The 27,626-nt window shown below is 62.3% G+C and overlaps 2 protein-coding genes across 5 annotated transcripts; both read left to right on the plus strand.

The window, feature by feature from the left end:
- Nucleotides 1-1,673: 1,673 nt before the first annotated feature.
- On the plus strand, nucleotides 1,674-14,869 carry TTYH2 (tweety family member 2). 2 transcript variants are annotated; one of them, XM_090061766.1, is made up of 14 exons: nucleotides 1,674-2,024; nucleotides 3,932-4,104; nucleotides 7,439-7,550; nucleotides 8,415-8,635; nucleotides 8,721-8,816; nucleotides 9,242-9,314; nucleotides 9,622-9,691; nucleotides 10,076-10,131; nucleotides 10,323-10,415; nucleotides 10,614-10,706; nucleotides 10,792-10,934; nucleotides 11,255-11,440; nucleotides 11,614-11,692; nucleotides 13,073-14,869. In XM_090061766.1, exons 1-14 carry the CDS (start codon nucleotides 1,767-1,769, stop codon nucleotides 13,151-13,153), a joined length of 1,734 nt encoding a protein of 577 aa, XP_089917892.1. In that variant the 5' UTR covers nucleotides 1,674-1,766; the 3' UTR covers nucleotides 13,154-14,869. The 2 variants fall into 2 exon arrangements, with proteins under 2 accessions (XP_089917892.1, XP_089917893.1); XM_090061767.1 differs by lacking the exons at nucleotides 1,674-2,024; nucleotides 8,415-8,635 and having other exon boundaries at nucleotides 3,964-4,104.
- Nucleotides 14,870-15,820: 951 nt separating this feature from the next.
- On the plus strand, nucleotides 15,821-27,433 carry DNAI2 (dynein axonemal intermediate chain 2). 3 transcript variants are annotated; one of them, XM_090061763.1, is made up of 14 exons: nucleotides 15,827-17,573; nucleotides 18,264-18,451; nucleotides 19,411-19,572; nucleotides 19,667-19,788; nucleotides 20,401-20,543; nucleotides 21,697-21,810; nucleotides 22,897-23,036; nucleotides 23,342-23,464; nucleotides 24,516-24,739; nucleotides 25,124-25,259; nucleotides 25,560-25,706; nucleotides 26,021-26,248; nucleotides 26,814-26,855; nucleotides 27,296-27,433. In XM_090061763.1, the coding sequence occupies exons 2-14, from the start codon at nucleotides 18,269-18,271 to the stop codon at nucleotides 27,299-27,301; spliced, it is 1,770 nt and encodes a 589-aa protein (XP_089917889.1). In that variant the 5' UTR covers nucleotides 15,827-17,573; nucleotides 18,264-18,268; the 3' UTR covers nucleotides 27,302-27,433. The 3 variants fall into 3 exon arrangements, with proteins under 3 accessions (XP_089917891.1, XP_089917889.1, XP_089917890.1); XM_090061764.1 differs by lacking the exon at nucleotides 15,827-17,573 and adding an exon at nucleotides 17,606-18,092; XM_090061765.1 differs by lacking the exon at nucleotides 25,560-25,706 and having other exon boundaries at nucleotides 15,821-17,573.
- Nucleotides 27,434-27,626: the final 193 nt, after the last annotated feature.

Raw genomic sequence — 27,626 nt, forward strand, 5'->3', positions numbered from 1 at the left:
GCTTAAACCCATGTCTGCAGCTGTCGCTCTAGCCAGCGGGCCAGCCCTCCCTTGTCGGGGTCTGTGTCCTGCTGCGCTCCCTGGGCTTTGAGCTCTGCAGATGAGCAGGGCATCACAAGCTGCTGCGGCTCCCAGCCTGGCAGGCCTCGTCGGGCTGGAATTCCCCCTCCCTGAATGCCAGGATCCTGGGACCCCTTGCAAGGGGTGGCTGAGCCTGGGCAGGGCAATAAGGAGCTGGCTTGGTCCGATTTCACTCCTTTGCTGGATCATTGCCCTCACAGGAGACGTGTCCTTTGTTTAATCAGCCAGTTGCCTAAGCAGTCCCATTTGGATCTGCAGTCGGAGGCCTTCCCCCAGGAGGGTGCTAGGTAAGTGCCCGCTGGCAGAGGACAGGATAGCAGGGAGCGTCTCTGTCACCTGGCCAGGGGAAGCGAAACCCCTGCCTCTGCAGCTCCTGCTGGGTTCACACGACTTCCAGGACTAGCTGCTCCCTTGGAGAGCTGGGGGTCAGGGGGGACTGCCCCTGCCCTGGCCTGCTCTGCAGAGCCCAGCCAGCCAGGTCAGGAGCAGGGTGTCCCTGCCCCGCATAGCTGGAAGCTGCCCTGTCTGACCCTCCCGAGACAAGCTGAGGCAGGGCTTGAGAAGAGGAACTTGCTGCTGTCTGTGCACCAAGCCGTTGGAGCAGGGACCGAGGGTTGGGAGGCCAGACACCAGCACCGCTTGGCTCACGGACGCCCTGCCCCAAGGGACCATGCAGCCAGAAAGGGGCTGGAAATGCCTCTTTCCTCCTTTTTAACCCCACTTGCTCCTTGCTGCAAGGCAGCATGTGGGGTTAAAAAAGTGGGGTGAGGGAGTGTGTGAGGGTCTCCACCCCCAGCATTGAAAGCAAACCCAGCACACTTCCTCTTTCCCACACATGCCTGTTAGTCACGGTAGCAGCAGCCCGCAGAAGATCGGAGCAGCCTGACTCTCGCTTCCTCCTGCCCCACAAGGTCCGTGTCCCAGCTCGGGGTTGTCGTGGCCCCGGGAGTGCTTATCTGGCCTTGCGGCCTCCAGGTGCGTCTCCGTGCTACCTGCCTGGCCAGGCTGAGTGACTTGCCCAGGGCCACACAGAGCACCAGTGGTAGAGCAGGGCTGTAAATGCAGGTCTCCCTGCTCCCAGGCTCAGCCCCTGGATCTTCCGCCACAGACTCAGCTTCGGGGACCGCCTGGCCTGCCTCTCCCTGCAGTCCTCTGTGTTCCCGAGGACAGGCTGGCCTTCCCGGGGTTCACCCCTTTCTAGCTGGCCGGCACACGGTGCAGAAGCAGGCCCTGTCTGCTACCAGCTTGCACGCCGCTGGGACGACGGAGGGGCTCCCAGATCACGTCTCGCGCCCCGCGCCAGCCTGAAGACAGAAGGCGCCGGGGCGGGGAAAGAAGCAGCCTCTCACGGCAGCCGCCGGCGGGCCCTGAGCTTGACGGGCCCGGCTGGGCGGCGAAGGACGGCTGCGAGCCGCGTGCGGAAAGCCAGCAGGCAGCGGGTCTGGCTCCGCCGAGGCCGTGGCGGGACGCGCCGGGGGGGCTCGGTCTCCGGGTTAACCGCGGCTGCACGGCGCTGTGGCGCGGGGGGCGGGGGCGCTTTCTCCCGGTTGCACGGCGGCTCGGGGGGGTCCGGGAGTCGTGGCCCGCCTGCCAGGCCTGCACCCCCGCCTGCGCCTCGCGACGGAGGCACTGCACCCGGCCCGGGGGCGGGCAGCCCGCAGGCCGGGCCGCGAGAGCCCGCGGGGATGCAGCGGCCCCCGCGGGGCCACGAGGGCGGGGCGGGGCGGGGCCGGCGCCGCGGAGGGGCGGGGCCGGCGCGGCTGAGGGGAGCTGAGGGAGCGGCGGCGGCGGCGGCGGCAGCGGCGGGCCGAGCGATGCCGGGCGGGCGCGCCGAGTACGTGTCGCCGTGGTGGGCGGCCTGGCTGCACGGCTTCCCGCACCTGAGCCTGCGCCTGCAGCCCGTGCCCGCCGCCTTCCGCCCGCGGGACCCCGACTACCAGCAGGTGGGCCCCTCCCCCGCCCGGCGAGCGCCCGGGCCTGCGTCGCGCGGGAGCGGAGCTCGCGGGGCCCGGGCCGGCCGGTCGAGCGGAGCCGTTGCTGTGGGGTAACGTCCTGCCCCTCGCCACTTCCCGCGGCTCCGCGGCCCGCCCCGCCCGGCGCTGGCGGACGGGGTGGCGGTGGGCTCACGGGAGAGCGGCCCTTGCGGGGACACGATCCCCCCCAGCCCCGCCCTGCTTGGTGCCCTGCACCCCGGGAGCCTGGGGGATGCAGAGCCCGCTGGCAGCCGTAGGCAGGATCCTTCCTTCGAGCGGGCTCTCCGGCCCCGTGCCCTGCCCGGTGCGGTGCCCGTGGCACCGGCTTGGGGTCAGCTCATTCGGCTTTTATCTGCCTTCGGCGTTGCCTGCTGAGGCTGGGAGGAAGGAAACAATTGGCCACAAAAAGCTTCCTGCGCGGGGGTGTTGATCATCTCTGCTGGGGCCGGGAGCCCGGTGGTGCCCCCACTTCCCTGGCAGCTCCTTCCCCCACCTGTGCCACAGCCCCGCTGAAATGCAGCCGCCTCTGGGCTGGCACAGAGCAACTGGAAGCAGAGGGAGCGGGATGACCTGGGGCCTGGTGTGTCCTTAGGGCCCCTCCGCTCTCCCCCGGTGCCCCCCAGCAGCAGGAGCCCGTCCGGCCCTCGCCCCATCCACGTCTGTACCCCGGGCAGAGGTCCTGGCCCTCCCCGCCATGGCTCCCGGGCTGTCTGAGCTCCCAGGGAGGGGGGTCCTGGAGGCGCTAACGAGCCTGTCTCCACGTTAGCCACAGCCCGACTTGCCCCCTCTCTGCCCTGCCAGCTGCCGAGGCCAGGCAGGTCCTGCCCAGGGCTTGGGATGGGCAGCCGAACCCCGGGGTTTCCTCCTTGCACACGTGCTGGGCCGCTGCCCGCTGGGGCTTCACTTTCGCACCCCCACCCACGCCGCCTGGGGAGACCCCGCTTGCCGGCAGCTGCCCCTCGTGACCGGGGCGTGAGTCCCATCACATGGGGGCACCCGGGCTGGCGCCACGGTGGGAGAGGGGAGCGCGGGGCCTGAGGCTGTGGGGACAAAGGGGGCTTTATTGCAGTGGGGCAGGGGCCGGCTTCCCCCTCAGAGCCCTGCTGCCGGGGCCAGGGGCGAGGTGCACCGGGTTCGGTTGATCTCCTCCTCTCGCCCTTTGGTACTGCGCAGTCAGCGCTCTCCTGTCCCCGGCAGGGCAATAAAGGCTGGGATTGACCCTGGCAATGGGTAGTGCAAGCAGCCGTTGGGAAGGAGCCGGCCCTCTGACTCACCCTCAGCAGGCAGTCAGGCTCCCAGCCCGCAGGACCGAGGCGTTGCTGAGCCAGGTGCTCCTGGGGCACCCGGGGCTCGGATGAGACCCCTTTGCAGCGCGAGAGCTGCGGCAGAGCGGGGGGGGTGCAGGAGCCTCGTACCCGCTGGTCCTGCCCGGCTCGGTCACAGTGCCCAGCGCCCAGCGCCCAGGGCTCTCACCGCACTCGCTTCACGGGGGCACGCCGTGCTGCAAAGGTCACTGGGGAATAGAGGGGCCCTGTTGTTGTAGACGCAAATCAGTGTCCTCCCTGCAGCTGGCTGGGGCCCTGCAGTGGCCCCGGGCTCCCTAGGATCCCCTCCCAGCAGTGGGTGGCCTGGGGCTCGTCCCATCCTGGGCTCCACGTCATCTCTGCTCGGAGCCCCCTGCCCCTGCCTGCTCCGGGTGCGGGGCCCCCTGGTCCTCCTGCCCTGGCACGGATGGAGAGGGGGGCGCTGGGCTGCATGTAGCCCTGCCAGGCCCCACCGTTTTGGGGTCTGCAGCCAAGGGCTTGCCCCCGGGAGCCCAGATCGCTGCAGTCCCAGCCCACGCCTCGGCACTGACTCGGGCCTCTCTTCCCGCGCAGTCGCTGCTGTTCCTGGGCCTGGTGGCAGCCATCTGCCTCGGCCTCAACCTCCTCTTCCTCACCATCTACCTGATCTGCCTGTGCTGCTGCAAGAGGGGCGAGGGCACCGAGACCAAGCAACCCAGCTCCTGCTGCGTCACTTGGACTGCCGTCATCGCCGGCCTCATCTGCTGGTGAGTGCCTGGCCTAGACCGGGGCGTGGGAGCTGGGTGGATGTGGGGGTTGACCTGCTTCAAGGGGGCAGCGTGTGGCTCAGGACGGCACTGCTTTGTATGCATGCACCTGCACTTGTGCACCCAGAGGTTTCACAACTGTCACCCACCTCGTGACAGTCGTGGGCTGGCAGGCTCCTTTGCTACAGAGGAATTGCTTTGGTCTTCTGTGGGGGCACGGCCCCCTGCCTCGGATCTCTATGGCGCGTCTTGACCACCCGTGCGGCAGCAGGACCCGGTCCCCTGCTTCGCCTGCGTTAGGTTTGGGTGTTCTGCCACGCGGTCGTGCCAGGCTTGACTGTGTAGATGTCCTGTGAGCTTAGACCAGTGATTCTCAACCAGGAGCTTTGAGATCCTTAGGGGTACCACAGGACAGTGCCAGCACGATTCACAAGACAAACCCGGAGGTTTCAAACAGGAGCCCGTAGTGGTAGGAACGCACCGACTGGTTGTGGTCTTCCCGAGGTCTTTGCATGGAAGAATCGCTGTAGTCATCTCCTATCGTCAAAAAACGAAGGAAAATTAAGAGCTCACGTTTTCCGAGGGGCATCTTGAGTCTAAAGTGGTTGAGAACCACTGGCTTGGACAAAAGGAATCAGAACATGGAAGAGGTGATATCTTTTCTTAGACCAACTAGATATTTGCAAACACATTCTTTTAGTTATGTACAAGCTTTCGGGCACACTTGCCCTTCATCAGGCATGGCGGGGGAGCAGAGATTGCAAAAGTTCTCCTAGGTAGAAATGAAATGGGTTTGTCTGGGATGGTTTGGACAGGGCTGACCCTGCCTCGGGCAGAGGGTTGGACTAGATGTGACCTCCACTTCTAGCCCTGCTGCCCTAGGAGCCTGTGTAGATATGAAGCAAGTGCAAGCTGCATGGTCCAAGGGGCCTGGGATCTGCCCGGGGAGCCATCCTGGTTGCTTTATCAGCCTGGAAGCTGACAGCTCCTGGCTCAGCAAACAGGGTGATGGTGGGGCCAAAGGGCTCCTGTGCCCTGAAGCAGTTGCAGCCCCTCGGACCCTTTGCTGCAAGCCAGGAGCAAAGCCTGGGGCTGGCACCTTTGTCCTGCACTGTTGCAACAGGCCCGTGGCTGGTGCACGCGGTGCTGGCGTGGCTCAGACACCTGGGTTCGTTGCTGCCTACCCCAGCCCTGCCCTACAACCTAGGTCGCTCCCTCGCCCTCTCCGTGTCCACCTGGGATGTGGGGCTGTGAGCTCCTGGCAGAGACAGGCTGAAGTGTCTTTTCCAGGGTAGAGGAGCAGAGCCAGGCCAGGATTTGGTGGAGGCGGCCAGCCCAAGCCAGGCCTTGCTGGGCCCTGTAAGCAGGATTTGTGACCAGGCCACCGCACATGTGAACTGCAGCGATGAGATCTGGTGCTCTGGCAGCTTAGGCAGCAATCGCCTTTGGAGGGAGCGATCTTGGGAGCCGCCGGGCCCTTCCCCCTTCCCTCCTGCATCCTCAGCCCCCCTACTCCACAAGTTTGCCCCCCCGGGCACGGCTAATTTGGGCATTGGGGAGCTGGAATTCCTAATCCCAGGCCCTGGAGCAGATGGTGGCTGCAGCACTGCATAGCTGGCTGCCCAGGAGCCCTGGATGAGGGTCCCCACGCCACAGAGAGGGGCCAGGCTATGCTCCAGGGTCTTGCTCCGTCCGGGGCATCCCACTGTGCTGGCACTGCCAGCTGGGGGGATGGTGTGCTCTGGGCAGTAGGGCCATGGTCCTGCTGGGAGACGTGCCCCTCTGTTTGCCTCGGTGGGGCCCATGCTTGGGAGGTGGGGAAGGGAGCTCCCAGCCAGGACCCCGGTGCAGCCCTGAGCTCCCAGCACCCGTCTGCTGTAGGGCTCGGGGGCTGGGCAGGGCCCCCTCCTTGCAGGGGAGGTGCCGGAGCCAGTGCCGTCTGCATGTCTCCCCCAAGCAGCTGGTGTTAGCCCAAGCCCTCATAGCCAGATGCAGGGCAGTCGTCCATCCCCACACAGCTGCTCGAGGGGGCGGGGGGGACCCCAGGGGCTGCTAATGGCCTTGGCGTGGTGCAGGCAGGCTAGAGCGCGTCTCCTGCGGCCGAGACAGACTGCTCAGTGTCCGGTCATAAATATGCCATAATGAGGAGGCGAAGGCCTCCGATTAGCCCGGCGTGCTCTTCCCATGACTGCCCCCCTCCCCACACGGCCGCACGTGACTTCCCGGGCTCTGCTGCTCATCAGCAACTGCAGCTGCAATCCTGCCCCAGTGCAGGGGCCTGGAGGGAGTCCCTGCCCCTGGCGCGGGCCTAGGACCCTCCGGGGTCATGGGCAGCGCCGTGTCCTGCAGCCAGGCACCGGAGGTCACGTGTAGTCACTGCACATGTGGGCGGATTCCAGGTTGGGGGTGCCAGCCTGGGGGGTGCCTGTGCAGCTGTGCCAGGCCTAGGGTCCTGGACCAGACAGCACCGGTTGCAGAACCGAAGCTGCCATTGCCGGTACCAGGATCTGAACCCACCACCTAGTGGGCATGATCTCCTGGCTGTGGGGGTGTCTGGCTGGGCCCTGTGACTGCAGGGGGAACCAGGGGCCCCAGGAGGGGAGCACCCTGCCCCCCCACAGCACCCTGATCCGGGGTCTCCAGGCACTGACACCACCCAGGGGAGAGGTGGAGCTCGGGAGGCAAAGGGCCTGGCAGGAGGTCGCCCAGTGCATCAGTGGCAGAGCTGGGCTGGAACCCAGGCGTCTGGGAGGGGGGGCGTTTTTGAGACGGCCCCATCCCACAAACCAGGCAGCACAGAGGTCTGGAGCCCCCCAGCTGGGGTGACACGGGGGCTGGAGGGGGGACCGGGCAGAGTCCAGCTCGTTCCCCCACCACCAGGGGATTAAGCACGGAGCAGGTTTAATCGGGAGCTGCGCTGCTGCGATCCTCGTAATCTGCTTTGCCAGCCTAGCAGCCTCAGCCCCCAGCGCTCACGGGCATCGCACACTGCAGGCATCTGGCTCCCGGCTGCTCTCAGCCCCAGCTGTTGCAGGGGTGCTGCAAGAGCTCCCCCAAACCCTGGCACAGCTGGAAGCCGCATGCCCCCAGCAGAGACCAAGCCAGGGCTCCTGGGCACCGTGCCCAGCTCTGCTCCTGGCTGCTGCATCTGCCTGGTCTAGTCCTGAGCTGGGCAGCGGGGACCCCAGGACCTGGAGAGAGGATGGCTCTGGGGCTGGTGCCCATGGGGAAACCAGTGTGCCAAGGCAGGACTGGGCAAGGGGCTGGCGGCTGGCAGGGGAGGGGTCTCCCAGGGGCAAGCCTGGCCAAACCACAGTGTTTCTCTTGCCCGCAGCGCTGCCATCGGCATCGGCTTCTACGGGAACAGCGAGACCAACGATGGCGTCTCCCAGCTGCTCTATGCCCTGGATAATGCCAACCACACGCTGTCTGGCATCGACTCACTGGTGAGAGCCCCCCACCATCACAGGGGCCCATTGCCTTGGAAGATTGGGGCCTGCCAGGACAGGGCAGGGGCATGCCTTGATCTCAAGCCTCGTGCCTGGCGGCACCGCTGGCCAGCCGGCCTCTCTGGGGCTGTCAGCCGCGGAGCACAGAACGGGCCTTTGTGCCGCCTGCCGGGGAAGAGCTGCAGCCCCCGCCCCCAGGCCGTGGGCTCTTTCCGGGCAGCCTCCGCCGGAAGCGGCATCTCTGCAGAGGGATGGGTCTGGTGCATGGCAGCCCCCACGCTGGACAGTGCCCGGCTCTGCAAGGAGCCTGGTGATGTGCCCGGACAGGCATTTCCTCCGCTGCCCACACGGCTGGGCCGGACAACAGCTCGCTGTGATGCCCATGCCCTTGGGGGCCGGTCCGGGCACTGGGTGCTTCGTCACCCTCTTGGCACAGAGCAGCAGTAGCCCGTGCAATGCAGATGCCTGTCCCAGGTGGGCATGGCACTGCCCTGGTGCTGCCTGCTGCGCAAGTCTCAGCTCACAGGCTGTGGGTGGCTGCAGCCCCCTCCCTTCTCCGGAGCCCGTTGGAGGCGTGTTGCCAGAGCATGACGGCATTGCCTCTCTCCCTCCATCTGTTGGGGACATGCTGCCGCCTCAAGGTGCTCCTTGACCCTGGGGCCTGCTGGCTTTCTCCTCTGGGGTGAGTGCAGCCTCTGCCATGAGCAGCTTGGTAGCCATGGGACTGCCAGAGGCATCATTCCCCTGGGTGCTGCAGAGTCCAGCCGGGGATGGATGCCTGGAGCTCGTAGCGTGAGATGGCGTAGGGCTGCAAAGTTGCTGGGCGTTGCAAGGCTAGTGGCTCATGCCCAGTCTCGGCAGATCTCCGGGACCACGCTGCACATGAAGGTGGGGCTGGAGCAGCACCTGGCTCTCCTGCGGGAGATCTTCACCCCCCGGGGCGACTACCTGCAGACACTGAAGTTCATGCAGCAGATGGCTGGCAACATCGTGCTGCAGCTCTCGGGGCTGCCCGTCTGGCAGGGCGTGAGCCACGACCTCTCTGCAACCGCCGGCCAGATCAGCTTCGTGGAGTACTACCGGTGAGCAGGGCTGGGGCAGCCGTGAGCTGCTTGTGACTGGCTGAGCGCAGGGGCTCATGGCTACATCCTCCCTGTCTCTGTGCAGGTGGCTGTCCTACCTTTTGCTCTTCATCCTGGACCTGATCATCTGCCTCCTGGCCTGCCTGGGGCTTGCCAAGCGCTCCCGCTGCCTGCTGACAGCGTGAGTACCGCCTGCCTGGACGAGGCGTGGGCTCTGCCCGGTGCACCTCTGCCCAGGCAGCTTGCACCTTCCTGCCAGCGGGGTGGGACTGGCACCCCCCCTGCCCAGGGCAGCTATTGCCTCTGGGCTAGGGGGCTTTGCTGGGGCGCACAGACAGCTGATTTGCACCAACGCCCGTGGTGATGCTTTGGGAGATGTGCCATCCCCCATGGGGCTGACCAGGGGCTCTGGGGGAGGGAAGGCGGATGAAGCCTGGTGCCGTGGTTGCCTGCTGTGCTTGACCTGCTTGGCAGGGGGACCCACGTGCCCCAGGGGTGGTCTTGGACCTCAGAGCTGGCGATGAGCAGAGGGTTGGGACCCCCAGGGGTAGCCCTGTCTGGTGCCCTGGGCAGCAGCAGGTCTCAGCCCCAAGGATTTCACCCTAGGATGCTGTGCTGCGGGCTCATGACACTCGTTCTCAGCTGGGCCTCCATGGCTGTGGACACCTCTGCAGCCGTGGTAAGTGAGTGGGGATGCAGCCGCTGTCGGTCTGTCCATGGAGAGCAGGGGCTCCCTGCTTACTGCCAGCTCTGGAGTGCGGCAGCAGCAGAGAATGGGGGCCTGTCCCTTGGCTTCACCCTCCTGCCCTGGCCCTTGGGTCCCTGGAGAGCAGGGCAGGTCTCAGAGCCTGCATGCATGCCCACTGCAGCCACCCGGCCTCCCTCTGCCCCTCACCTGCCCTTCCTCAGCTGTGCCCCTGCTCCCAGACTGAGCTCCCCGCCAGCACCTGGCTCTACTCTGAGCCTGCACTGTCCGGCCTTTGCAGGGCACCAGTGACTTCTGCGTGGCCCCAGACCAGTTCATCATGAACCAGACACAGAGCGAGCTGAGTGCAGGTAGGGCACCACCTGCGTCACATCGGGAGTGTGTCCATATGGCCCCTGTGCAGCCGGTGCCATTGCAGCAGCATGGCCATGGGTCTCATGGCTAGATAGGGTGGAGCTCTGCCCTCTGTGGGGGAGCCAGACCTGCCCCTTCCACTCCGTTGTCCAAGCTGTGCTGGAGATGCTGCCGGTCCCCTCCATACGGGCTTCTTGACTGTGTCCCCTGTTCTGGGGCTGTCGTGCTCGCTTGGTGTCAGGGCTGGGCTGCTTGCACTCGCCCCCGTGGCTGCATGAGCCCAGCAGACTCTGCAGGGAGCCATGGCCCAGCTGTGGGGGCTGGGAGCACTGGCTGCATGGGGCAGGGTGGAGGGTCTCTGACCTGTCTTTGCCTTGCAGAAGTGGTCCACTACTACCTGTACTGCAGCCAGAGCCTCAGCAACCCCTTCCAGCAGGTACAGCCTCCCCCCATGCTGGCGTCCCGCAGGCTGGGCAGGAAAGAGCCCCCTCCGGGCCCTGGGAGAAGGGCAAGAGTGCATTGCCTGTGGGTGGAGGGGGTGACACAGCCTGGGGACTGGGGCTAGGGGGTCTTCCCTGCCTGGAGAGGCAGTGAGTGGGAACAGAGCTGTCTGGGCTTCACTTGCAGGCTCTGACCATCTACCAGCGCTCACTCACCACCATGCAGATCCAGGTGCAGGGGTTGCTACAGTTCGCTGTGCCCATTTTCCCCACTGCCAAGGTAAGGCAAGGCACGGGGTTGCACACGCAGGTGGAAATGCAGCTGCGCTGGGGCCACCTGGGGCACGGGGGGGGGGTGGGACACGGATGTGGGTCGAATCCTGCACCTGTGGCTGGAACAGCTGCAGAGCCCTGTATTGCTGCCAGCTGTGAGCGGTTACCGCCGAGCCTCTGCCCTGACCCCCACTCTCTGCTGCAGAAAGAGCTGCTGGGAATCCAGCAGCTGCTGAACTCTTCCGAGACTAGCCTGCATCAGCTGACAGCCATGCTGGACTGCCGGGGCTTGCACAAGGTGAGGAGCTGCCCGAGTGCCTTGCTGGGCGGGGGGTGATGCCTCCAGCTGGTGCATAAGCTGGCGCGGTCTCTCCTGGCTGCAGGACTACCTGGATGCACTGATGGGCATCTGCTATGACGGGATTGAGGGCTTGCTCTACCTGGCCCTTTTCTCCCTCCTGGCCGCCATGTCCTTCTCCACCATCATCTGTGCCACTCCACGAGCATGGAAGCACTTCACTAGCAGGTGAGTCCTGTGGCCAGGCTGGCCAGGTCCGGCCTAGGAGGATGGGTGCCTGCAGACATGGCACAGCAAGTGCTCTGCTCTGCCATGTAACTGCTCTTAACCTCCAAGTCACCACGAAGAAGCCAGTGGTGCCAGGCACCTGGAAACAACAGGGAAAGTAGATCCCCATACTCCCGATATCTAGCCCAGCCCCACATGCCCAGTGAGATGGGGTGAGGGCCAGTTTCCACAGCCCTGCACCAGCCGTGGTCCTGGGGCTCGTACCCCGCTGTCTGGGTGTAGGTCTGGATCTGACAGCCCTTTCCCCTGTTCCCTTGCAGGGACCGGGACTATGATGACATCGATGAGGAGGACCCCTTCAACCCACAGGCCCGCCGCATCGCTACCCACCACCCCGCCCGTGGGCAGCTCCGCAGCTTCTGTAGCTATAGCAGCAGCCTGGGCAGCCAGACCAGCCTGCACCCGCCTGCCCAGACCATCTCCAACGCCCCCGTCTCCGAGTACATGTAAGGCTGTGCCCTGCTGCCAGAATCCGTGCCTGGCCCCAGCTCAGGATCGATGCCTAGTGACACCTGCAGCATCTGGACCCAGCTTGGCCTCCAAGGGCCCTGATCCTGGAGGGAGGCAGGCTGGACTCATTGCTGCTGGCCTCACATGCCCCTTTCCCATCTTCCCACAGGAACCAGGCAGCCCTCTTTGGCGGGAACCCACGCTACGAGAACGTCCCACTGATCGGCAGGGGCTCTCCTCCCCCGACGGTACGGTGGGCCTCCGAGGCCAAGTCCTTCTTGTGATGGGACCTTCTTGGGAAGCTTCTGCTCTGTCGGAGGCCAGAGCTGGTGCCGGTGGCTCAGGAGCAGCTCCTGTCCCCGCCTCGCCTGTCCTGGGACACTGGTGGGACACAGCCCCTCCGGGCCTCCCAGCCCGTCTGCAACTGGGTCTGGATCACACAGGCTCCAGGCCTGAGAGAGGAGGCTCAGGACAGAGTAGGTCCCTTAGCCCCAGCTCCCACCTTCAGCAAGTCATGCCGAGACACCGGTGGCTGCATTCGACCAGGTCGAGAGGTGCCACCATTGAAAAGGCCTAGCCTGTGCCTGTCAAGTGGGTTAATACGCTTTCTGGCTAACCCAGGTGCTTCTGGGAAGGGGCCAGGGCATCCAAACCTCTGGGGCACAGTGGCCACGTGGCCTCGCTTACTTTGGGGGTTTGTGGCTCTTCCGAGATGCTTGCTTTGACCGTGTTTCATTCTCACCAATGCCCCCTGCATGCCTGCATGACGTCCTCTGCACGCCCGCTGCCTGCTAACGTTTGCTTTGTTTCTTGCATCGATGATTGCGGAGCTAAGTTGCCTGTTGAGTGTAAGTCCTCTTGGGGGGAGAGGTGGTTTGTTTTCCTCTTTTCCTGTTTGTTTGGAGTCTGGTCCCCCGACACCTGTCCTCCCCGCTGTCCCTGGCTGCCTGCGCGTGATTCCTTTTGCTTTACTTGGAGCAAAACCACGAAGCCATCAAATGAAAGGGCCCTGGAGCAGGGATGCTGCGTCTCTGCCCCAGCCCTGGCGTCTGACTCCCATCTGGGGTGGGGGAAAGAGATGCCAGACCCCTCGTGCATTGGGTGTCTAGAAGTGCAGCTAGGACAGGACTGACTGTGACGAGAGGAAGAGGCTGATGGAGCTCTTTGGCTCCCAAAGGATTTGAAGGTCCCGTCTCTGGGCAGCTGAACGTGCTGCAGAGCGAAAGGTTTAAATGCTGATTTTTCCTTCATTTCCCTGCCGAGGCTGGAGCTTGGGAGGATCCGATGCCCTGGGAAGCAGCTGCTATAATTGCTTGGAGACCGTTGGGGGGCTTGAGCCTTGGGTGAGGGGGTTGTTGTGGCTTAATGAAGGGAAGGAGAAGCTGCGTTCCCTAATGGGAAGGATTTGCAGCATGCAAGTCTTGCCGCAGGCGGAATAGACCTGCGAGGCGAGGCCGCAGGTGCACACGTAGGATCCAGTTCCTCTCCGGCGTGGTGTTTGGCTGGGAGGGGAGTAACTTCCGAGGGGCTCAGCACTGAGACACGCTCCCATGGAGTGACTAGGCTGGCGGGTGGGCATCTCCACTCTCGAGCACGCGCCTAACGAGCGTGTCTCTCCTTCCCTGCAGTACTCCCCCAGCATGCGTGCCACGTACCTCTCCGTCAACGACGACCATGCCCGGCGTTACACCCCCGAGTTCCCGGCGTAGCGCCCGGCCCCCCAGCGGTGCTGCGGGAGGAGAAACGCGGGTGGCGTTCCGGTCATGGCGGCTGGGGACACGGCGACACCTCTCCATGGCCAAGAGCAGGGACGGAAGCGCCCAGGATGGTCCCGGCAGACGGCTCCTGGGAAGATCACTCCTGCCTCTGCTCAGTCTTCCTCTCTGAAGCGCACACGGGATACCCCGCAACCTCCATCTCCAGCCCAGACTTCCCTCCTGCCCTGGGCCTGATCCACACCCCCTCCCCAGAGCGAGGTGAGGCGGCAGCCGACACATGGATGCAGCCCCCTGCCCTCCTTGCGCTGTCGTGGGCATTGCTGCAAGCTGGAGGATGGATGCAGCTTTGCCCTTGGTTCCTCCATGCTTCCTTCTGGTGCTGGATGGGGCTCTCTCCGGTCCACGGGGCCTTCAGCAGTCTTCCTCCCTGCTGCCAGCGCAGTACGAATGACCAGACCGGCACACTGTCCACGTCACAGCCACTGTAGCAACACGGTACCAACCACTAGTGACCCTGGCTCCATCCCGGAGCCCCCGCAGCTGGACTCTCATGATCCTGTGTCCGTAGGTCCCATGCATACGACCACCCCTTCCTTGCAGTCCTTTTGCCAGTGGAATAAGCCGCGAAATCGCCAGCCCCAGCTGGGATGGTCTCAGGTATTACAGAGGCTGCGGACTACGTTTATTTCATCTTTTCTTTTTCGCTTGCATTGATTCCCTTCTTCCCTTGGTGGTTTTAACTCCTATCCAAAGAACAGGCACAAATGGCACATGTCTTTGGCCTTTTTAGAAGGTTTTTAGTTGCGCGTGTTTTACATGAGGCTGTTAGCTGGTGGATAACTCTTGGGATTGTTGGGTGGGTTTTTTAGCACTTATTTTTGTTGCAAAGAGCTGCCTGGAGCGTTAGATCTAGGGAAAAGCTGCATTCAACCCCTGAGAGGGGTTTGGGTGGGGGAGACGGCATGCAGCCAGGCACTTTTCTCCTGCCAGCAATAGCAGGGGATGGCAGCTACTCGGATATCACTGTGACCTGGCTCTCGGCTGCGGTGGAAAGGAGGGGGAGATGAGCAAGCTGGTGCTGCTTCAGAGACGGGCTACTTCTCCGAGACCTGGCTAGGTGCACAGTGCTACCCACGGAGGGCTACAGGAGACGGCAGCCCCGGCGCAGGGGAGCTGTGAACAGGGGCAGGCTTGCAGCGGAGCTGCAGCTAGCAAAGATTTCAAGGCCTCGGGTGTCTCCCTTCCAAGAGAAAGCCTCGGTTCCTCCTTTGCTGGCTTCTGCTCCTCGGCAGGGTGGGGGAGGCTCCTCACCAGCCCTGGCACGGGGGTGGATTGGGACCCAAAGAAGTGATTTTCCTACGGCCCGGGCTGAGCTTGGCTCTCCTTGTAGCTCCCTTCACAGCACAACAGGAGCTGGGTTGAACTCCAGTCTGCTCCCAAAATCTCCTGCAGCCACCTCCTGGGCCCAAGCGGGGGGCAAGGGCTCCTGGTACCCAAGCACAAAAAAACAGAGACCATGCGGAGCCGGAGCCAGACCTGGCTTTGGTCTGCCTGGCAAGGCCCATGTTAGGAGACCCCTGCCCTCCCCCCGCTCTTCAGACCCTCGTGTTGGGCTAACAGTGCTAAAACCAGGCAGGCTCCTTTCCCAGGCACCACGGGAAGGTTTTATTACTTGACAGCCGGGACTCACCGTGGCTTTTAAAGCACTTGTACATATCTTGTACAATAGCGTCGTTTGTACGTCCCTGTTCAATGCCACTAGAGTTAGGAGCCGGGCGGGACAATTACCCCGGGGTTGGGTTTTTTGGGGGGGTTTGTTTTCTTTTTTTTTTGCTTTTAATGTTCCAGTGTAACGATGCTGATAGCAGAGATGTTTTTAATGCATGTGGACTAACCTCATCCGGAGCCCCATCGCAAAGGCGTGGGAGCCCCGTCTGATTTGTATGTACCCTCTGGGATGAAGACAATAAACACTTGTATTAAATCTCCACCTCCTGTTGCTCTTGTGTGGTTTTTACCCCCGGCTGAAGCCATGGCTTGCTGGAAAGGGCCTGGGCTGCATGTTTAGGGCCTGTCAGAGCATACCATGCCAACCCTGCTCTCGGGATTTGATCCCTCTTAAGGCTCCAAAGGTCACTTGCTACCATGTCCCCTTTGTGACTGCATGGCCCAGATTTCGAGAACTGCTCACAAATAAGGAGGGGGATTATTTCAATATCCCCGTGGCACCTGGGCTCTGCAAGGCAGCTATGGTTCAGCAGGCCTGGCCTCAGAGCCGGCTTCCTGCCAGCAGGGCGTGCACCTGAAAATTGGCTTTTGCAAACTGTCCAGCTAGCAGAGAGGTTTTCCAAAACACCTGCAGGGAGCACAAAAAGCAGAGTGTAAACAGATCTTGGAGACCTTTCCACACTACTTTTTCCAGCTTTCCTCTCATTAGGTGGCTCTGGGAACGAGGATCTGTGCAGGGAGCAGGATGCAGGCGTGCCTGTTCAGTTTACAGAGCAGTGCCACCCCCTGGCACAAGCGGTCCATGCAGTGGATGGTCTGTGCAAACAGTCCATGCAAGCAGTCTGTGCAATGGATGGTCTGTGCAAACGGTCTGTGCAATGGATGCACAAGGTATTTTCACGTGCTTGAGATGGGAAACACCCCGGCCAGCCCCCCAACACTCAGCCCCAGTTCAGATCCTGTTCAGAGTCTGTCTGCGTGCTGCCATGCTAATCGCTTTCTTATTATTTTTAATTGGCTTGCCCAATAAAGCAAGGGATGCTGGTGCTTGGGTTTTTAAGGTCACAATTGCCTTCAGTGCCTGCAATTACTAGCAAAGCTGTTTGGATTTGCGAATGGCCAAGGCGCTGGCTTTTTTTATTGTGGCTGCAAGATGTGGGGTAAGCGGCGGCGCGCCCAAGATGCAGCTGGCAGCGTGTTGCAGGGTGTCGAGGCCTGCTGTGTCCCTGCTCCGCGGCGCACATGCTTGAAGTGTGGCTGGTGGGAGGAAAGGGTCCTGGGGAGGAAACACCTGTGTTTGCCTTGGAAAGGAAGAGAGCACCAGCTCCTTGGGCAGGGACAGTGGAGGTTGGCCATGTGGCCTCAGCCCCCAGACTGCTGGGCAGGAGCTGGCACTAGATGCCCTGAAAGACGGGACGAGGCCCCCCAATGCCCGCGTCCAAAGGAAACTGCCCACATCTTCACCAAGGGCCTGAAGCAAGAATCGCCTCCTTGGCCAGAGCTCGAAAAGCCTGTAGGAACGATGGGGGTAGGACGTGCGTCTGATCCTTCTTGAAGTGCTGCTGCTTTGCAGCTCTGAGACCTGGCACCGAAGGTCCATCTCGTGCTGGCCCCGTAGGTCTGTCTTGCCCAGGCCCTGCCTTGCTCTGGAGCAGGAGAGGGAATGGGACCAGCATTTTCCACCCCTGCTCCTCTCTCCCTGCAGCTTCCAGCCGTGCGTCCCCCGCCAGTGGATTTCCCATCTCCAGCAGGGGCCAAGAGGAGGTCCCATCCGGCACCTTCCAGCCCGGGCGCACCCTGCACAGGCGCCCTTGTGCGAATGGGCTGCGTTGGCAAGTGTCCACGTGCGAGGGGCAGGAGCTTTTTCTGTTGCATAAAATGCAAGGGGCTGGGGGCATTGCTCTGGCCAGGAAGTTTCAGCTAGACGGAGGCTCCAGGGGCGGGTGCCACCTCCGCCCCGGCCGGAGCTAGGGGTTGGCAGCTGGAGCTGCCAGGGTCCGGGAAGAGGCCGGTGTTGTGTGTCCCGCGCCCCCCCGCGCGCGGCCTGCGTGTGCCTTCGCCCCGCGCCGCGGCGGCGTCTGGAAATAGGTCGAAGGGAGATCGTAGCCGTTCTGATAGTGAACGGGCCGCTTAGCCCCGCTGGCAGCGCCGGCAGGCGGGTCACTCCGCGCTGCAATCAATCATTAATACCCGCCTGCGGCCGAGCCGCGTTTTCCACCGGGGGTTTTCCTTTTAACGGCGTGTCCTGTGTTTGCAAGGAGCAGGCGGCGGGACGAGACGGGCTCCCCGGCGCGGCGCAGAGCCGCTGGCTGCCACCGCAACGGCGCGCGGGGTGCCTGGGCTCCGGAGACGCTGCGGGCAGGGCCCCGGCCGGGGTGCACAGGGCACGCGCGTGCACGCCTGGGTCGCTGTGCACGCTCTGCGTCCGGCTCGGGGTCAGGGCTGCCCGAAGCACCCCCGCGGCGGGCCTGATCCTGCCCGCTGCAGCCAGGCGCGAGGAGCCGGCAGTGCCCCGAGGCCCGCAGCGCTGCCCCGCCCGGCCGCCAGGGGCCGCCCTGCCCCGGCCCGCCCAGGCGGCGGCGGAAGAGGCGCGGCGGTCACGTGACCGGTCCCGGGCGGTTGCTGGGCAACGAGTGGACGCGGCTCCCGGCGGCTGGACGCGGGGCTGCCCCTCCCCCCCAGGGTAAGGGGGGCCGCCCCCCGGGCGCCTGCGTCCCTTGCACCCTGTGCGTGCAGCCCCGGGCGCCCGGGGTCCGCATCGCTGCCGTGCTGGGCGCTGCCCGGACTCCTGGGTCCCACGCCCCTGCGCAGGGCCGGGCACGGGCTCCGGCGAGCCGGGTGGCACTGGGCTCTGGGACAGGGCCAGGACAGCCCAGCCTCCGCCTCTCGCCCACCCGTGCCGAGACAGCCCCGCCCTGGGAAGGCCCGGGACTTCGCCGTGGTGCTGGACGGCTCAGTGCATCCCACCCCCGGGCTGCTCCTGCTCGCACGCTGTGGCCGCCCAAACTGGGAACCGTCACGCTGGGCCCCAGGGGTTGGGATACCAGGACGAGAAGTGTCAGGAGCCTTATCATGAAGCTGTCCCAGCTTCACACTGGGGTCACTGCATCCGTGCTGGCGGCTGGAGCGTGAGACCAGTGGGAGAGGCACGGAGAGGCGTCGCTCTGCGAGGCCAGAGGTTTGGGCAGGGCAGTTTGCAGAGGTAGGAAAGCCCCGTGAGCCATCCATGCCCGGTTGCCTCATTCTCCGGCTGATGTGCGCTCATCCCTGCCAACACCGGAGCGATGGGCTCAGGCGGGCGGCGTCCGCACAGGTGCAGTGAAATCCTGCAGGAGCAGAAACCCCAAAGTGCCTCTTTCTCCCCTGCCCCCAGGCGCCATGGAGATCGTCTACGTGTACGTGAAGAAGCGCAGCGAGTTCGGGCGCCCCTGCAACTTCTCGGACCGGCCGGCTGAGACCAACGTGGACATCCTGCCGGACCCCAGCCTGGCCGCCAACTTCATCGAGAGGGACCCTGTGGACATGAGCGTGCAATGCACCAGTAACATGTCCGAGCACGAGGTGGGTCGGAGCTGGGGTTTGGATAAAGGGGTGCAAATGGTGCCGTGCATCCTCACACAGACCACAGCACTTGCTTTTTTTCCAGGTGAAAAGAAACTAGATGCTTTACCAATAGGCTCAGGGCTTAGAGCTGTATTATGCAATGTACGATTGAACCAAAAACAAATCTAACTTGCTCAGAAGGCACGGACATTTTCTACATCATTCTACACCTGTATTTAAAAACACAATGCGCAAGGCAAAAAATACCCAAAAGATGTTGTTTCTTGAGTCGCACAGTCCTTCACATGAAGTGTTCATCTTCCAGCTCCATAAAACAAGACCAAGCCTTCTTGAGCATCTTCACTGCTTCCCTGAAAGCTATTTCCACAGTTTTATGAAAGCCACCCGCTGCACTTTTCTGAAAGTTAATATTTTAGCTAGAGTTAAGAGCAGTCTGCAGGGCTGTGAGAGAGGAGCTGTGTTACTGGGAGCAGCCAGCAGACAGCCAAATGGCAGAAGAAAGAGTAGCTTGATTAATGGAGTGTGAAGACCATTAAGAAAGGAGAGAGGGTCATTCACACCCATGGAAAGAAGAGGTTAAAAGGGGTCAGGCAGATGATTGTGAGCCATGAAGTCAAGTGACACCTCGCCTGCATAGAAATGCCACTGCAGCTGCTGGCCGGGTTGTTTTAAGCTCTGGATGGAGCAGGAACCAAGGCGAGGTGATGGCACCACTACATCCCCCCTGGATCCACACTGGCTAGGGCCAGCTGGGCCAGTTTGCAATGGCACAGCTGCTGGGATTGCTAAGGGGAGTGTGTCTCTGCAGAGTGAGGGTCACCAGGCATCCCCTGGAAACTGTGCAGGGCCTGGGATCGTCAATGAAGTAACCACCAGACCCACCGGGTTTAGTCCCAGAGCGGTTCTGGAAGACCCCAGCCTTTGACCCGTGTCTCTTTGTCCATGTGACACTTCAGGTGAACACGGAGCGGTTCGAGATGGAAGCGCGGGGCGTGAACCATGTAGAGGGCGGCTGGCCCAAGGACGTGAACGCGCTGGAGATGGAGCAGACCATTCGCTTCCGCAAGAAGGTGGAGAAGGACGAGAACTACATCAACACCATCATCCACCTGGGCAGTGTAAGGCCCCGGCCCCCTCTCCCCAGTCCCGTCCCGCTCTCCGGAGCCTTCCCGGGTGCCATCTCGCAGCCGCTTTCTGTCACTTCCCTCGCAGCTGATGGAGCACTGCATCAAGCAGAACAATGCCATCAACATCTACGAGGAGTACTTCGAGGAGGAGCAGCTTTCAGAGGTGGAAGACGAGCCGCCCTCAGCCAAAACCATCAACGTCTTCAGGTAACAGCGGCTGGGGGCTTCTCACAGTGCTCCCACACACTGGGGCTCGGTGCATTGTGAGACAGTCGCTTTTTGCATACAGCACACCCCAGAATATGCCCTGCACCTTGCTTTTGAAAGGCAGCGTGAAGTGGGGAACAAGATTATTCCTTGTAACAGAGTGTCAGCAGCTAGGGAGCAGAGCTCATTGCTTTTCTCCCTCTGGGTGGTGGCAGAAATGGCTCTTACCATAGCTCTTGCATCTATTTATCCTCCAGTTTCCCTCAGCTGGTGTTTGGAGGTGCTTTGTATGTGAGAAAATATGGTATCATTCATTCCTCATGCCTCTGAGGGCTCCTTTTCCATTAGTAGGGCAGGAGGATGGGAAATGTCAGGGCTGCTTCAGTAACGTAATCGGATTCTTTGAAATGTGTAACTGGAAGGACTGATTAGCTCATCAGCCCTTCCCCCATTCAGCCCAGCCCAGAGGGGGTTTCTTTCCTGCAACCGGTCCTCCTGGGTTTCCAGTCTGGTGTATTTTGGGCTCCTGGTGCTTCCTGTGGGAGAGCCGCTGCAGCCCCAGGCACGGCAGAGCCATTAACAAGTCACCGTCTTTGTGTTCCTCCCACAAAGGGACCCCAATAGCATCAAGAGGACGGCCACCCACCTCTCGTGGCACCCTGATGCCGGCAAGAAACTGGCCGTGGCTTACTCCTGCCTGGAGTTCCAGCAGAGCGCCACAAACATGAGCCTCGACTCCTACATCTGGGACCTGGGTAAGGAGGGCACAGCTGGCAGCACTCGCCCCTGGCATCCTCCAGCAGATGACAGTTCACCCTCCCCATGCTCCTGAAGAGCAGCACGTGTCCTGCTTGAGTCAGAGAGCAGGAGACAAAGGGGGAAATGGAGCCAAGAGCAGAGAAGAAGCAGTGAAATCCCAGCGTGGGCATCCCCAGACATAGCTCCTGCCAGCGGCACATGGAGCTTTCCCGCTGAGCCTGGCTGCAACCTTCAAACGCCTTGGGCTGTCCAAGGGGTTTATCTGCTGGGTGTTTGGAAGCACTGCAAGGCCTCGGTTGGGAGCACTGGGCTGCTCCTGCACCTGCTTATGGCAGTTACAGGCCTCTCTAACAAGCCCAGACACAAGCCCACCTTTCAGTCCTCCAGCAACGGAGGTGCTGGTTCCTCACGGCCCCCTGCTCAAGCACCAAATCCCCTGTCATTACAAGGTCCTTCCTCATTCCCAGCCTGACTCCACTTTGTTGCATCTTGAGCCTGCTGCATGCGTGGGCTCACAGCAGGCCTGCTTAGGCTGCAACCTGTTCTCCAGCCCCCTCTTCTCCACTTCTCCCAGCCTTTCTGTGGGCTTTGGAGAGCTCTGACTGTTTCTGTTGCTCTCCTCTGGCTGCTCTTGCAGCTGAGGACTCTCCCAGGTGTGTTGTATTTAGGACTGAAAAACAGGAGAGTGCAGGAGAGACAGGGACAGCAGGAACTTCCACCTTAACACCATTCTTGCTGCCATCCCATGCTCTCCTCTGGCAGCATGGCACAGCCTTTGCCCTGCAGAAGTGAGCTGCCTCTTTCCATGCCCACTCACCTTTGCAGCCCCGAGTCCCCAGCATAGAAAAGCTCTGTTGGCAGACATAGAAAACAACCATTCAGTGCAGCAGAGCTGTGCTGACACATGTCCTTTCAAGCACATCTCTGAGGCCAGGGCACTTCAGCTTGGTATGTCAAGTGGTTTGAGCTGGATGCAATGTAGCATGACACTAGGGCAGGTGGGGCATGCAGGCCCCTGGCCTGTTGTAGCACAGACTCTGGGGCTGGAAACTGGGCAGATGTTGCCCCTCATCATTGCTGGCTGCTGCCTTCGCTTCCCTCCCAGGCCTCATTCAGATGTCACCTTCTCTTTTTCTTTCTTCCCCGTAGAAAGCCCCAACAAACCGGACCTGGTTCTCAAGCCCTCATCCCCACTCGTGTGCCTGGAGTACAACCCCAAGGACTCACACATCCTGGTCGGAGGCTGCTACAATGGGCAGATCGGTAAGAAGGCGGGCAAGATGCACAACCAGGCACTCATTGTAGCAGTGCCAGCACCACTCAGCCCCCAGCACCTACCCCTTGATGTCTCCCACGCATGAGCAAAGCAGGGCTCAGCACGGTGGAGCGTGCATGTGACATGGACAGGACAAACGGGACTGCCCCCAGCACATGTCACCATCACTTGTGTCAGCCAGCGTCTTCCCTTGTCTTTGGGAGATGCTGCCTGGGCTGAATCTGCCCTGTGTTTTCCATTGCCCCCAAAAAACGTTCTTCTCTCAGGACATAGCCAGAGCTGCCCCTGGGTTTGCAAACAGACCCAGCACTCTGCCACAGCCCTGTGCACACCTGGGTGTATCAGATGGCAGCCGGCGTGTCGTGTTCCCTTTGTTACTCGCTGTAGAAAGTGTGACGGTGTCTAGAGAGCAGGGATAATTGCTGCCATTTCATTTGCCAGGTGGTTTCAGCTCTGTGGGGCTGACCATTTTGCAAGCCCTGCTCTGCCAACTCCCGTTCAGGTTCCCTGACTCACTGTGCCACACGAGCCTCTGGCTGTAATGAAGTGGGGTCTACGTTTCGTTGCCCAGCTCTGCTGGGACACGCACTGTAGGCCAGTGCTCCACAGTGGAGGGAAGAGATGATTTCAGCTTGTCCTTCCCTGTGCTCTGGCAGGCACCCAGAGCCATCACAGCCAATTGCCTAATTAGAGATGAGCAGGGGGGGCTCGCACTCGCTTCTGCGTCCAGGGAGAATCAGCTTGGCTTCCTTGTCTTTGCTGAAACAAAGACAGCCCCAAATGTGTCCTGCCCTGACGCTGCAGGCTCCAGTTGAGCTCTGCAGCCTCTGGTGGTCTGGGATACAAAGGGGTGGCAGCTTTCCCATCCCAGGTTGCTTGGTCTCAGTTGTGAAGGGCACTGGTACAAGTAGCAGCCAGGCCGCCACGGTGAAACGTGACAGGGAACCATGACTCTCGGGAGCTCGGAGGTGCCAAAACAAGAGCGAGACATTCACTAGCTTCTTCCAGGGAGCTACAAGCCACAGAGCAGTAGCCCTCCAGAGCCTGCCCCAAGAGTCCCCATCCCTTTGCAGCCTACTGGGACACGCGGAAAGGCGGGCAGCCCGTGGAGCTGTCCACAGTGGAGTTCAGCCACCGGGACCCCGTGTACGGCGCAATCTGGCTGCAGTCCAAGACGGGCACCGACTGCTTCTCTGCCTCCACCGATGGGCAGGTAAAAGGCTGGCTGGGGGCATCCACCTGTTGCCGGCACCGTGATGTCACCACGCCTGACATGACCTCGCTGCCAGTCTTGGGCTAGGGGAGCTAGGGTGGGACAGGCTGGCATGCAGTCTGGCTGCACTCGGCTCAGAGCCAGACACTTGGCATACCCTGCCAGACTGCCTGGCTGGGCAGGGGTCTTCCTGTGTCCCAGCTGATCCCCTGGTGATGGGTCTAGTTCAGCTGCACCCTGCACAGCAAGTGCACCACATCCCAGGTAAGAAGAGTGCCCACTCCGGTGTCTCCCACCCCTGCCAGGTCCTGTGGTGGGACATCCGGAAGCTCACTGAGCCCACCGAGACACTGGTGATGGATATCAGCCGGAAGGGCCTGCTGGAGAACGCCCTGGGCGCCGTCTCGCTGGAGTTTGAGCCCACCATGGTGAGTGCCTCTCCCCACATGCTGGCAGCGCTGCAGCTGCTGTCCTCGGGAAAATCCAAGCATCCAGGGCAAATGGGGCCTGGAGCACTTGTATGAGACCAAGGGGAAGAGTTACCATGTGGAGGGATCCTTTGGGGCCTGGCATGAATGGTAGCCAGGCCAATACAGGGGAAGGACACCAGGCAGGTCCAGCAGGCAGCCAAGGTGTTTCCTGTGTGTGTCCGTAGCCCTCAAACTGCTGCCTGAGCTAAGACGCAGGGGCTTCCTGGATTGAGCCAGGGTGCCAGGATGGGAGGCTGCACCATGAGTGCATGCCCAGACCCTCCCACGGGGCATCTCAAAGGAAGTGGGCCACAGTCTATACACACATATACACAGAGGCAATTTCCTGCTAGGACCTGGCACTTAAGACCCAACGGTAACAAGCTGGGGATGTATTTGTTTCCATGCACTCTGGCAGAGGGTCTCTGAGCCACCTGTAATGATAACGATGTGTGATTCTTGTTTCCCAGCTGAGCAAGGCTGGGAAGACTCTGAGGGCTCCTGGGAGGTCTGCGATGTGCAGAGCTTGCAAAGGGGGCAATACGGACCCCTCCCACAGCAAAACCAAGCAGGGCTGGGAGCGCAGGCTTGTGTGGCACCGCCCAGTGGCTGTAGCAGTAGCCCTGGCAGAGTGCAGTGCTGCTCCTGGGCACAGCTCTGCAGGGCAAGGCTGATGTACCCTTGCTCTCAGGCCCTGGAAGCATGGCAGGGAGATGCTGTTTTGGGCCAGCTCAGCTGATCCCCAGCCCCCAGAAAGCGGAGGTTGGTTTGCTCCCTAGACACTTCCTCTCGCCAGCCACCCGTGGCCCCCACCAGCTCTCAGCGCTCTGTCCTCCCGGTGCCTGGGCAGGAAGTTTGTATGGAGAGCTCGTGCAGAAGCTGCTCAGTGCCAGGCCTGCCCTGCATGCAGCTAAAAGGGAACGGGCCTCTCTGCTTCTAACCACCCTCCGTGAGCTGCTCCCATGCCCCTCAAACAGCCCCGTAACCTCCACGCTCTCCCTCGCCACAGCCAACCAAGTTCATGGTGGGGACGGAGCAAGGTGTGGTGATCACCTGCAACCGCAAGGCCAAGACACCGCCCGAGAAGATCGTCGGCACCTACAGCGGGCACCACGGCCCCGTCTACGCCCTGGCGCGGAACCCCTTCTACCCCAAGAACTTCCTGACCGTCGGCGACTGGACCGCGCGCATCTGGTCTGAGGACAGCCGGGAATCCTCCATCATGTGGACCAAGTAGGCGGTGGGGCGTGTGCTCTTGCTGGGGGGTTACAAGCCCTGCAGGGAAGGAGAAGCACAGGGTCCCTGTGCCTTCAGGCATCACAGGAGCCAGGTATCCCCTGTAGACTTCCTCAGCATTGCCCTTCATAGTCTGGTGATGAGAGGCAGCCTGCAGCGCCCAGCAGCCCCGAAGGCCTCTGAGACCCAGGGCTGCTTTAAAAGCCCGAGATTGTGTTGCTGGCACCTTGCTGCTCCCATGCAACCCCCCTCTTGACACCCTTGGCCTCAACCCTGGTGAGCACAAAGGCTTCCTGCCTGTTGTGCCTTCAGCCCGGGGTCTCAAGCCCTGGGGGCACGGCGCAGAAGCGCTCTCCTGAGCCGCGGCGGGTCTGCTGGCAGGTATCACATGTCCTACCTAACAAGTGGGTGCTGGAGCACCATCCGCCCAGCTGTCTTCTTCACCACCAAGATGGATGGGACGCTGGATATCTGGGACTTCTTGTTCAAGCAAAATGACCCCTCTCTCAGCCTCAAGGTGGGCCACAGCCCCTTCATGCAGCTTCCCCACCAAGCTATCGTACTCTGTCCTGCCTGGGTGAGACACACGAGTCAAGGAGGAAGCAGGGCCCCCAGCCCCTCGCACGCCCGTCACCACCACCTCAGGGAAGCACACAGCTCTGGGGGTGCAGGGCTGGTGCTTTAAACACATCCACTGCCAGGACTTGTCTCCATATGAGACATAGGGACTGGGCCGGCTCCTGGCAGCACGGCAGCTGCCCCAAGAGCCGGGCAGGCCTGGTGTGAGCATCTAGCCAGTGAGCTCCCCCATCCCCAGGTCTGTGACGAGCCCCTCTTCAGCCTGCGCCTGCAGGACAACGGGCGCTTCATCGGCTGCGGCTCCCAGCTGGGCACCGTCACGCTGCTGGAGATTTCCTCGGGGTTTTGCACCCTGCAGAAGAACGAGAAGACCCTGGCCACTGCCGTGAGTGCCTGGCATGTGGCAGGGCACAGTCAGCTGGGGTGGGGCTATGGCTCCATGCCACCCTTGGAGGGTTTTTCTGTAGGAGCCTGCTGGATACCAGGCCACATCCACGCACCCCGGTTGCCCCCTTTGAGCCATTTGCAAACCATGTTGATGCAAAGCAGACAGCTCCATGGCGAGGGGCTTTGGGGGCACAGCTGGCACCAAGCCACCCTGGCTGTGTACGGCTGCATGCCTGGATCTCCGGGGCGCTCTACCTTGGGGTGCCCTTGCTCGGGGCCTGGGCATCTGAGTCCCACTTCTGTGCCGCCCAGATGTTCGAGCGCGAGACAAAGCGGGAGAAGATCCTGGAGGCGCGGCACCGCGAGATGCGGCTAAAGGAGCGCACCAGGTCGGAGGGCAAGGAGGAGGCGGCCAAGGAGGATGGGCCGTCCGAGAACCACGAGGAGCTGCTGGCCCAGGTGCAGAAGGAGTTCTTTGAGATCATCGACGCCGAGCGCCGGCGGAGGGAGCAGGGCAGCGCCAAGGGACCCACCACCCAGGTAGCACCGGGCTGCTGGGCCCCCTTTACCCTCTCTTAGGGCCATGCCCCTCTACCCTGGTTCCTCTGGTGATTGACTGGCATGGGCTGGGGTCTGTGCTGCCCACCCATGCCCCCAGGAGCTGAGACCAGCTGTATAAAGCCATCATGCTCCATCAGCCCCAGCGACGTGGTACTCTCCTGTCCTCTCCAGGGGGGTAGCTTGGAGTAGTGGGGTCCTTCTGCCCCCCTGAAAATGATGCCCAGGGGAGCCAGCTGCAACCTGGCTGGATGGGCCCCACCAGGTTTCCCAGGGCCACAGGTGCAGGACTGCGGTGCTGGGGCTGCTCTGCAGAAAGCCCCTCTGCTCCCAGCAGGGCAGTCCCAGCCTCACTAACACCCCTCAGCCTGTGCCCCCAGGCACCCCACGGGCACTAGAGTCTGGGAGCAGCTCCGCTCTCTGAAGCCCACGTCACAGCCAAGGCCGCCGTGCCTCGGGGCCCACCTCAGGCACAAGCCATGCAGAGGGGCGAGCGTCTCTGTGTCCCTGGGAGCTGGGCTGTGACGCTCTCCCTGTCCTTTTTCAGGAGGAAGACGAAGAGGAGGAGGGCAAGGAGGACCTCTACAAGGTGAGGGGACCCTCTGGCTGGCACAGACAGCACCTCCTCACCCCACCTGGCCCCCAGGGGCAAGGGGGATCTCAGTGTCCCCATTTCCCTGGCTTCTCACTCCTATGTTCCCGCATGACCCTCACAGCGCAGTAGAGGCGAGGGCCGTCCATGCCGCAGCCTGAGGACTCATTCACCCCCCAGGAGAGGGGACTGTATTTGAGCCCCGGCCCCGGCATGGCGGGGTAGAAGGGCCTGGTGGGGTCTGTGCTGACTTGGGGTCGGGGGTCTGCATCCAGCTCTTGATTCCCAATGGTTTCCCCTGCGGAAAAAACGCTCGCTCCCCAAGCAGCCACTGCATGGGAGCCTTGGGGAGGTGCATTGAGGTCCCGTGTGCTGCCCAGTCCCCCGGGTCTGGGGGAGGGCAGGGCCCCACGCCCCCTCCTGCTCTCTCTCCACAGGACTGAGCATGGAGCGCAGGGACCCGCAGGCCGCATGTGGACACCAAGGCTGCCCCCTTCTTCGTGGAACAGATGGAAATAATAAACAGGGCTGTGCCCAACCCCATGTCGCTGCTCTGGTCCCATGGGCACTCGGGATCCATCCATCTGGCTGGAAGCGGAGGCCAGGGACCTGCTGCTGGCTGTGACCTGGAGTCCTGCTCTGCCCTGCCTGTCTGTGCCCTTGCCACCTCCTGCAGCTCCTGTCGAGCCCAGGCATGCGCTGGGGAGCTCCAAGGGGGGCACTGAATGCCCTGCCTGTGCCCACAGAGGGGAATCCAGCTCCCACCCT

This window comes from Crocodylus siamensis, chromosome 8, assembly GCF_052110815.1.
Source record: "Crocodylus siamensis isolate JL-2025a chromosome 8, ASM5211081v1, whole genome shotgun sequence".
NCBI classification, from domain to species: Eukaryota; Metazoa; Chordata; order Crocodylia; family Crocodylidae; genus Crocodylus; species Crocodylus siamensis.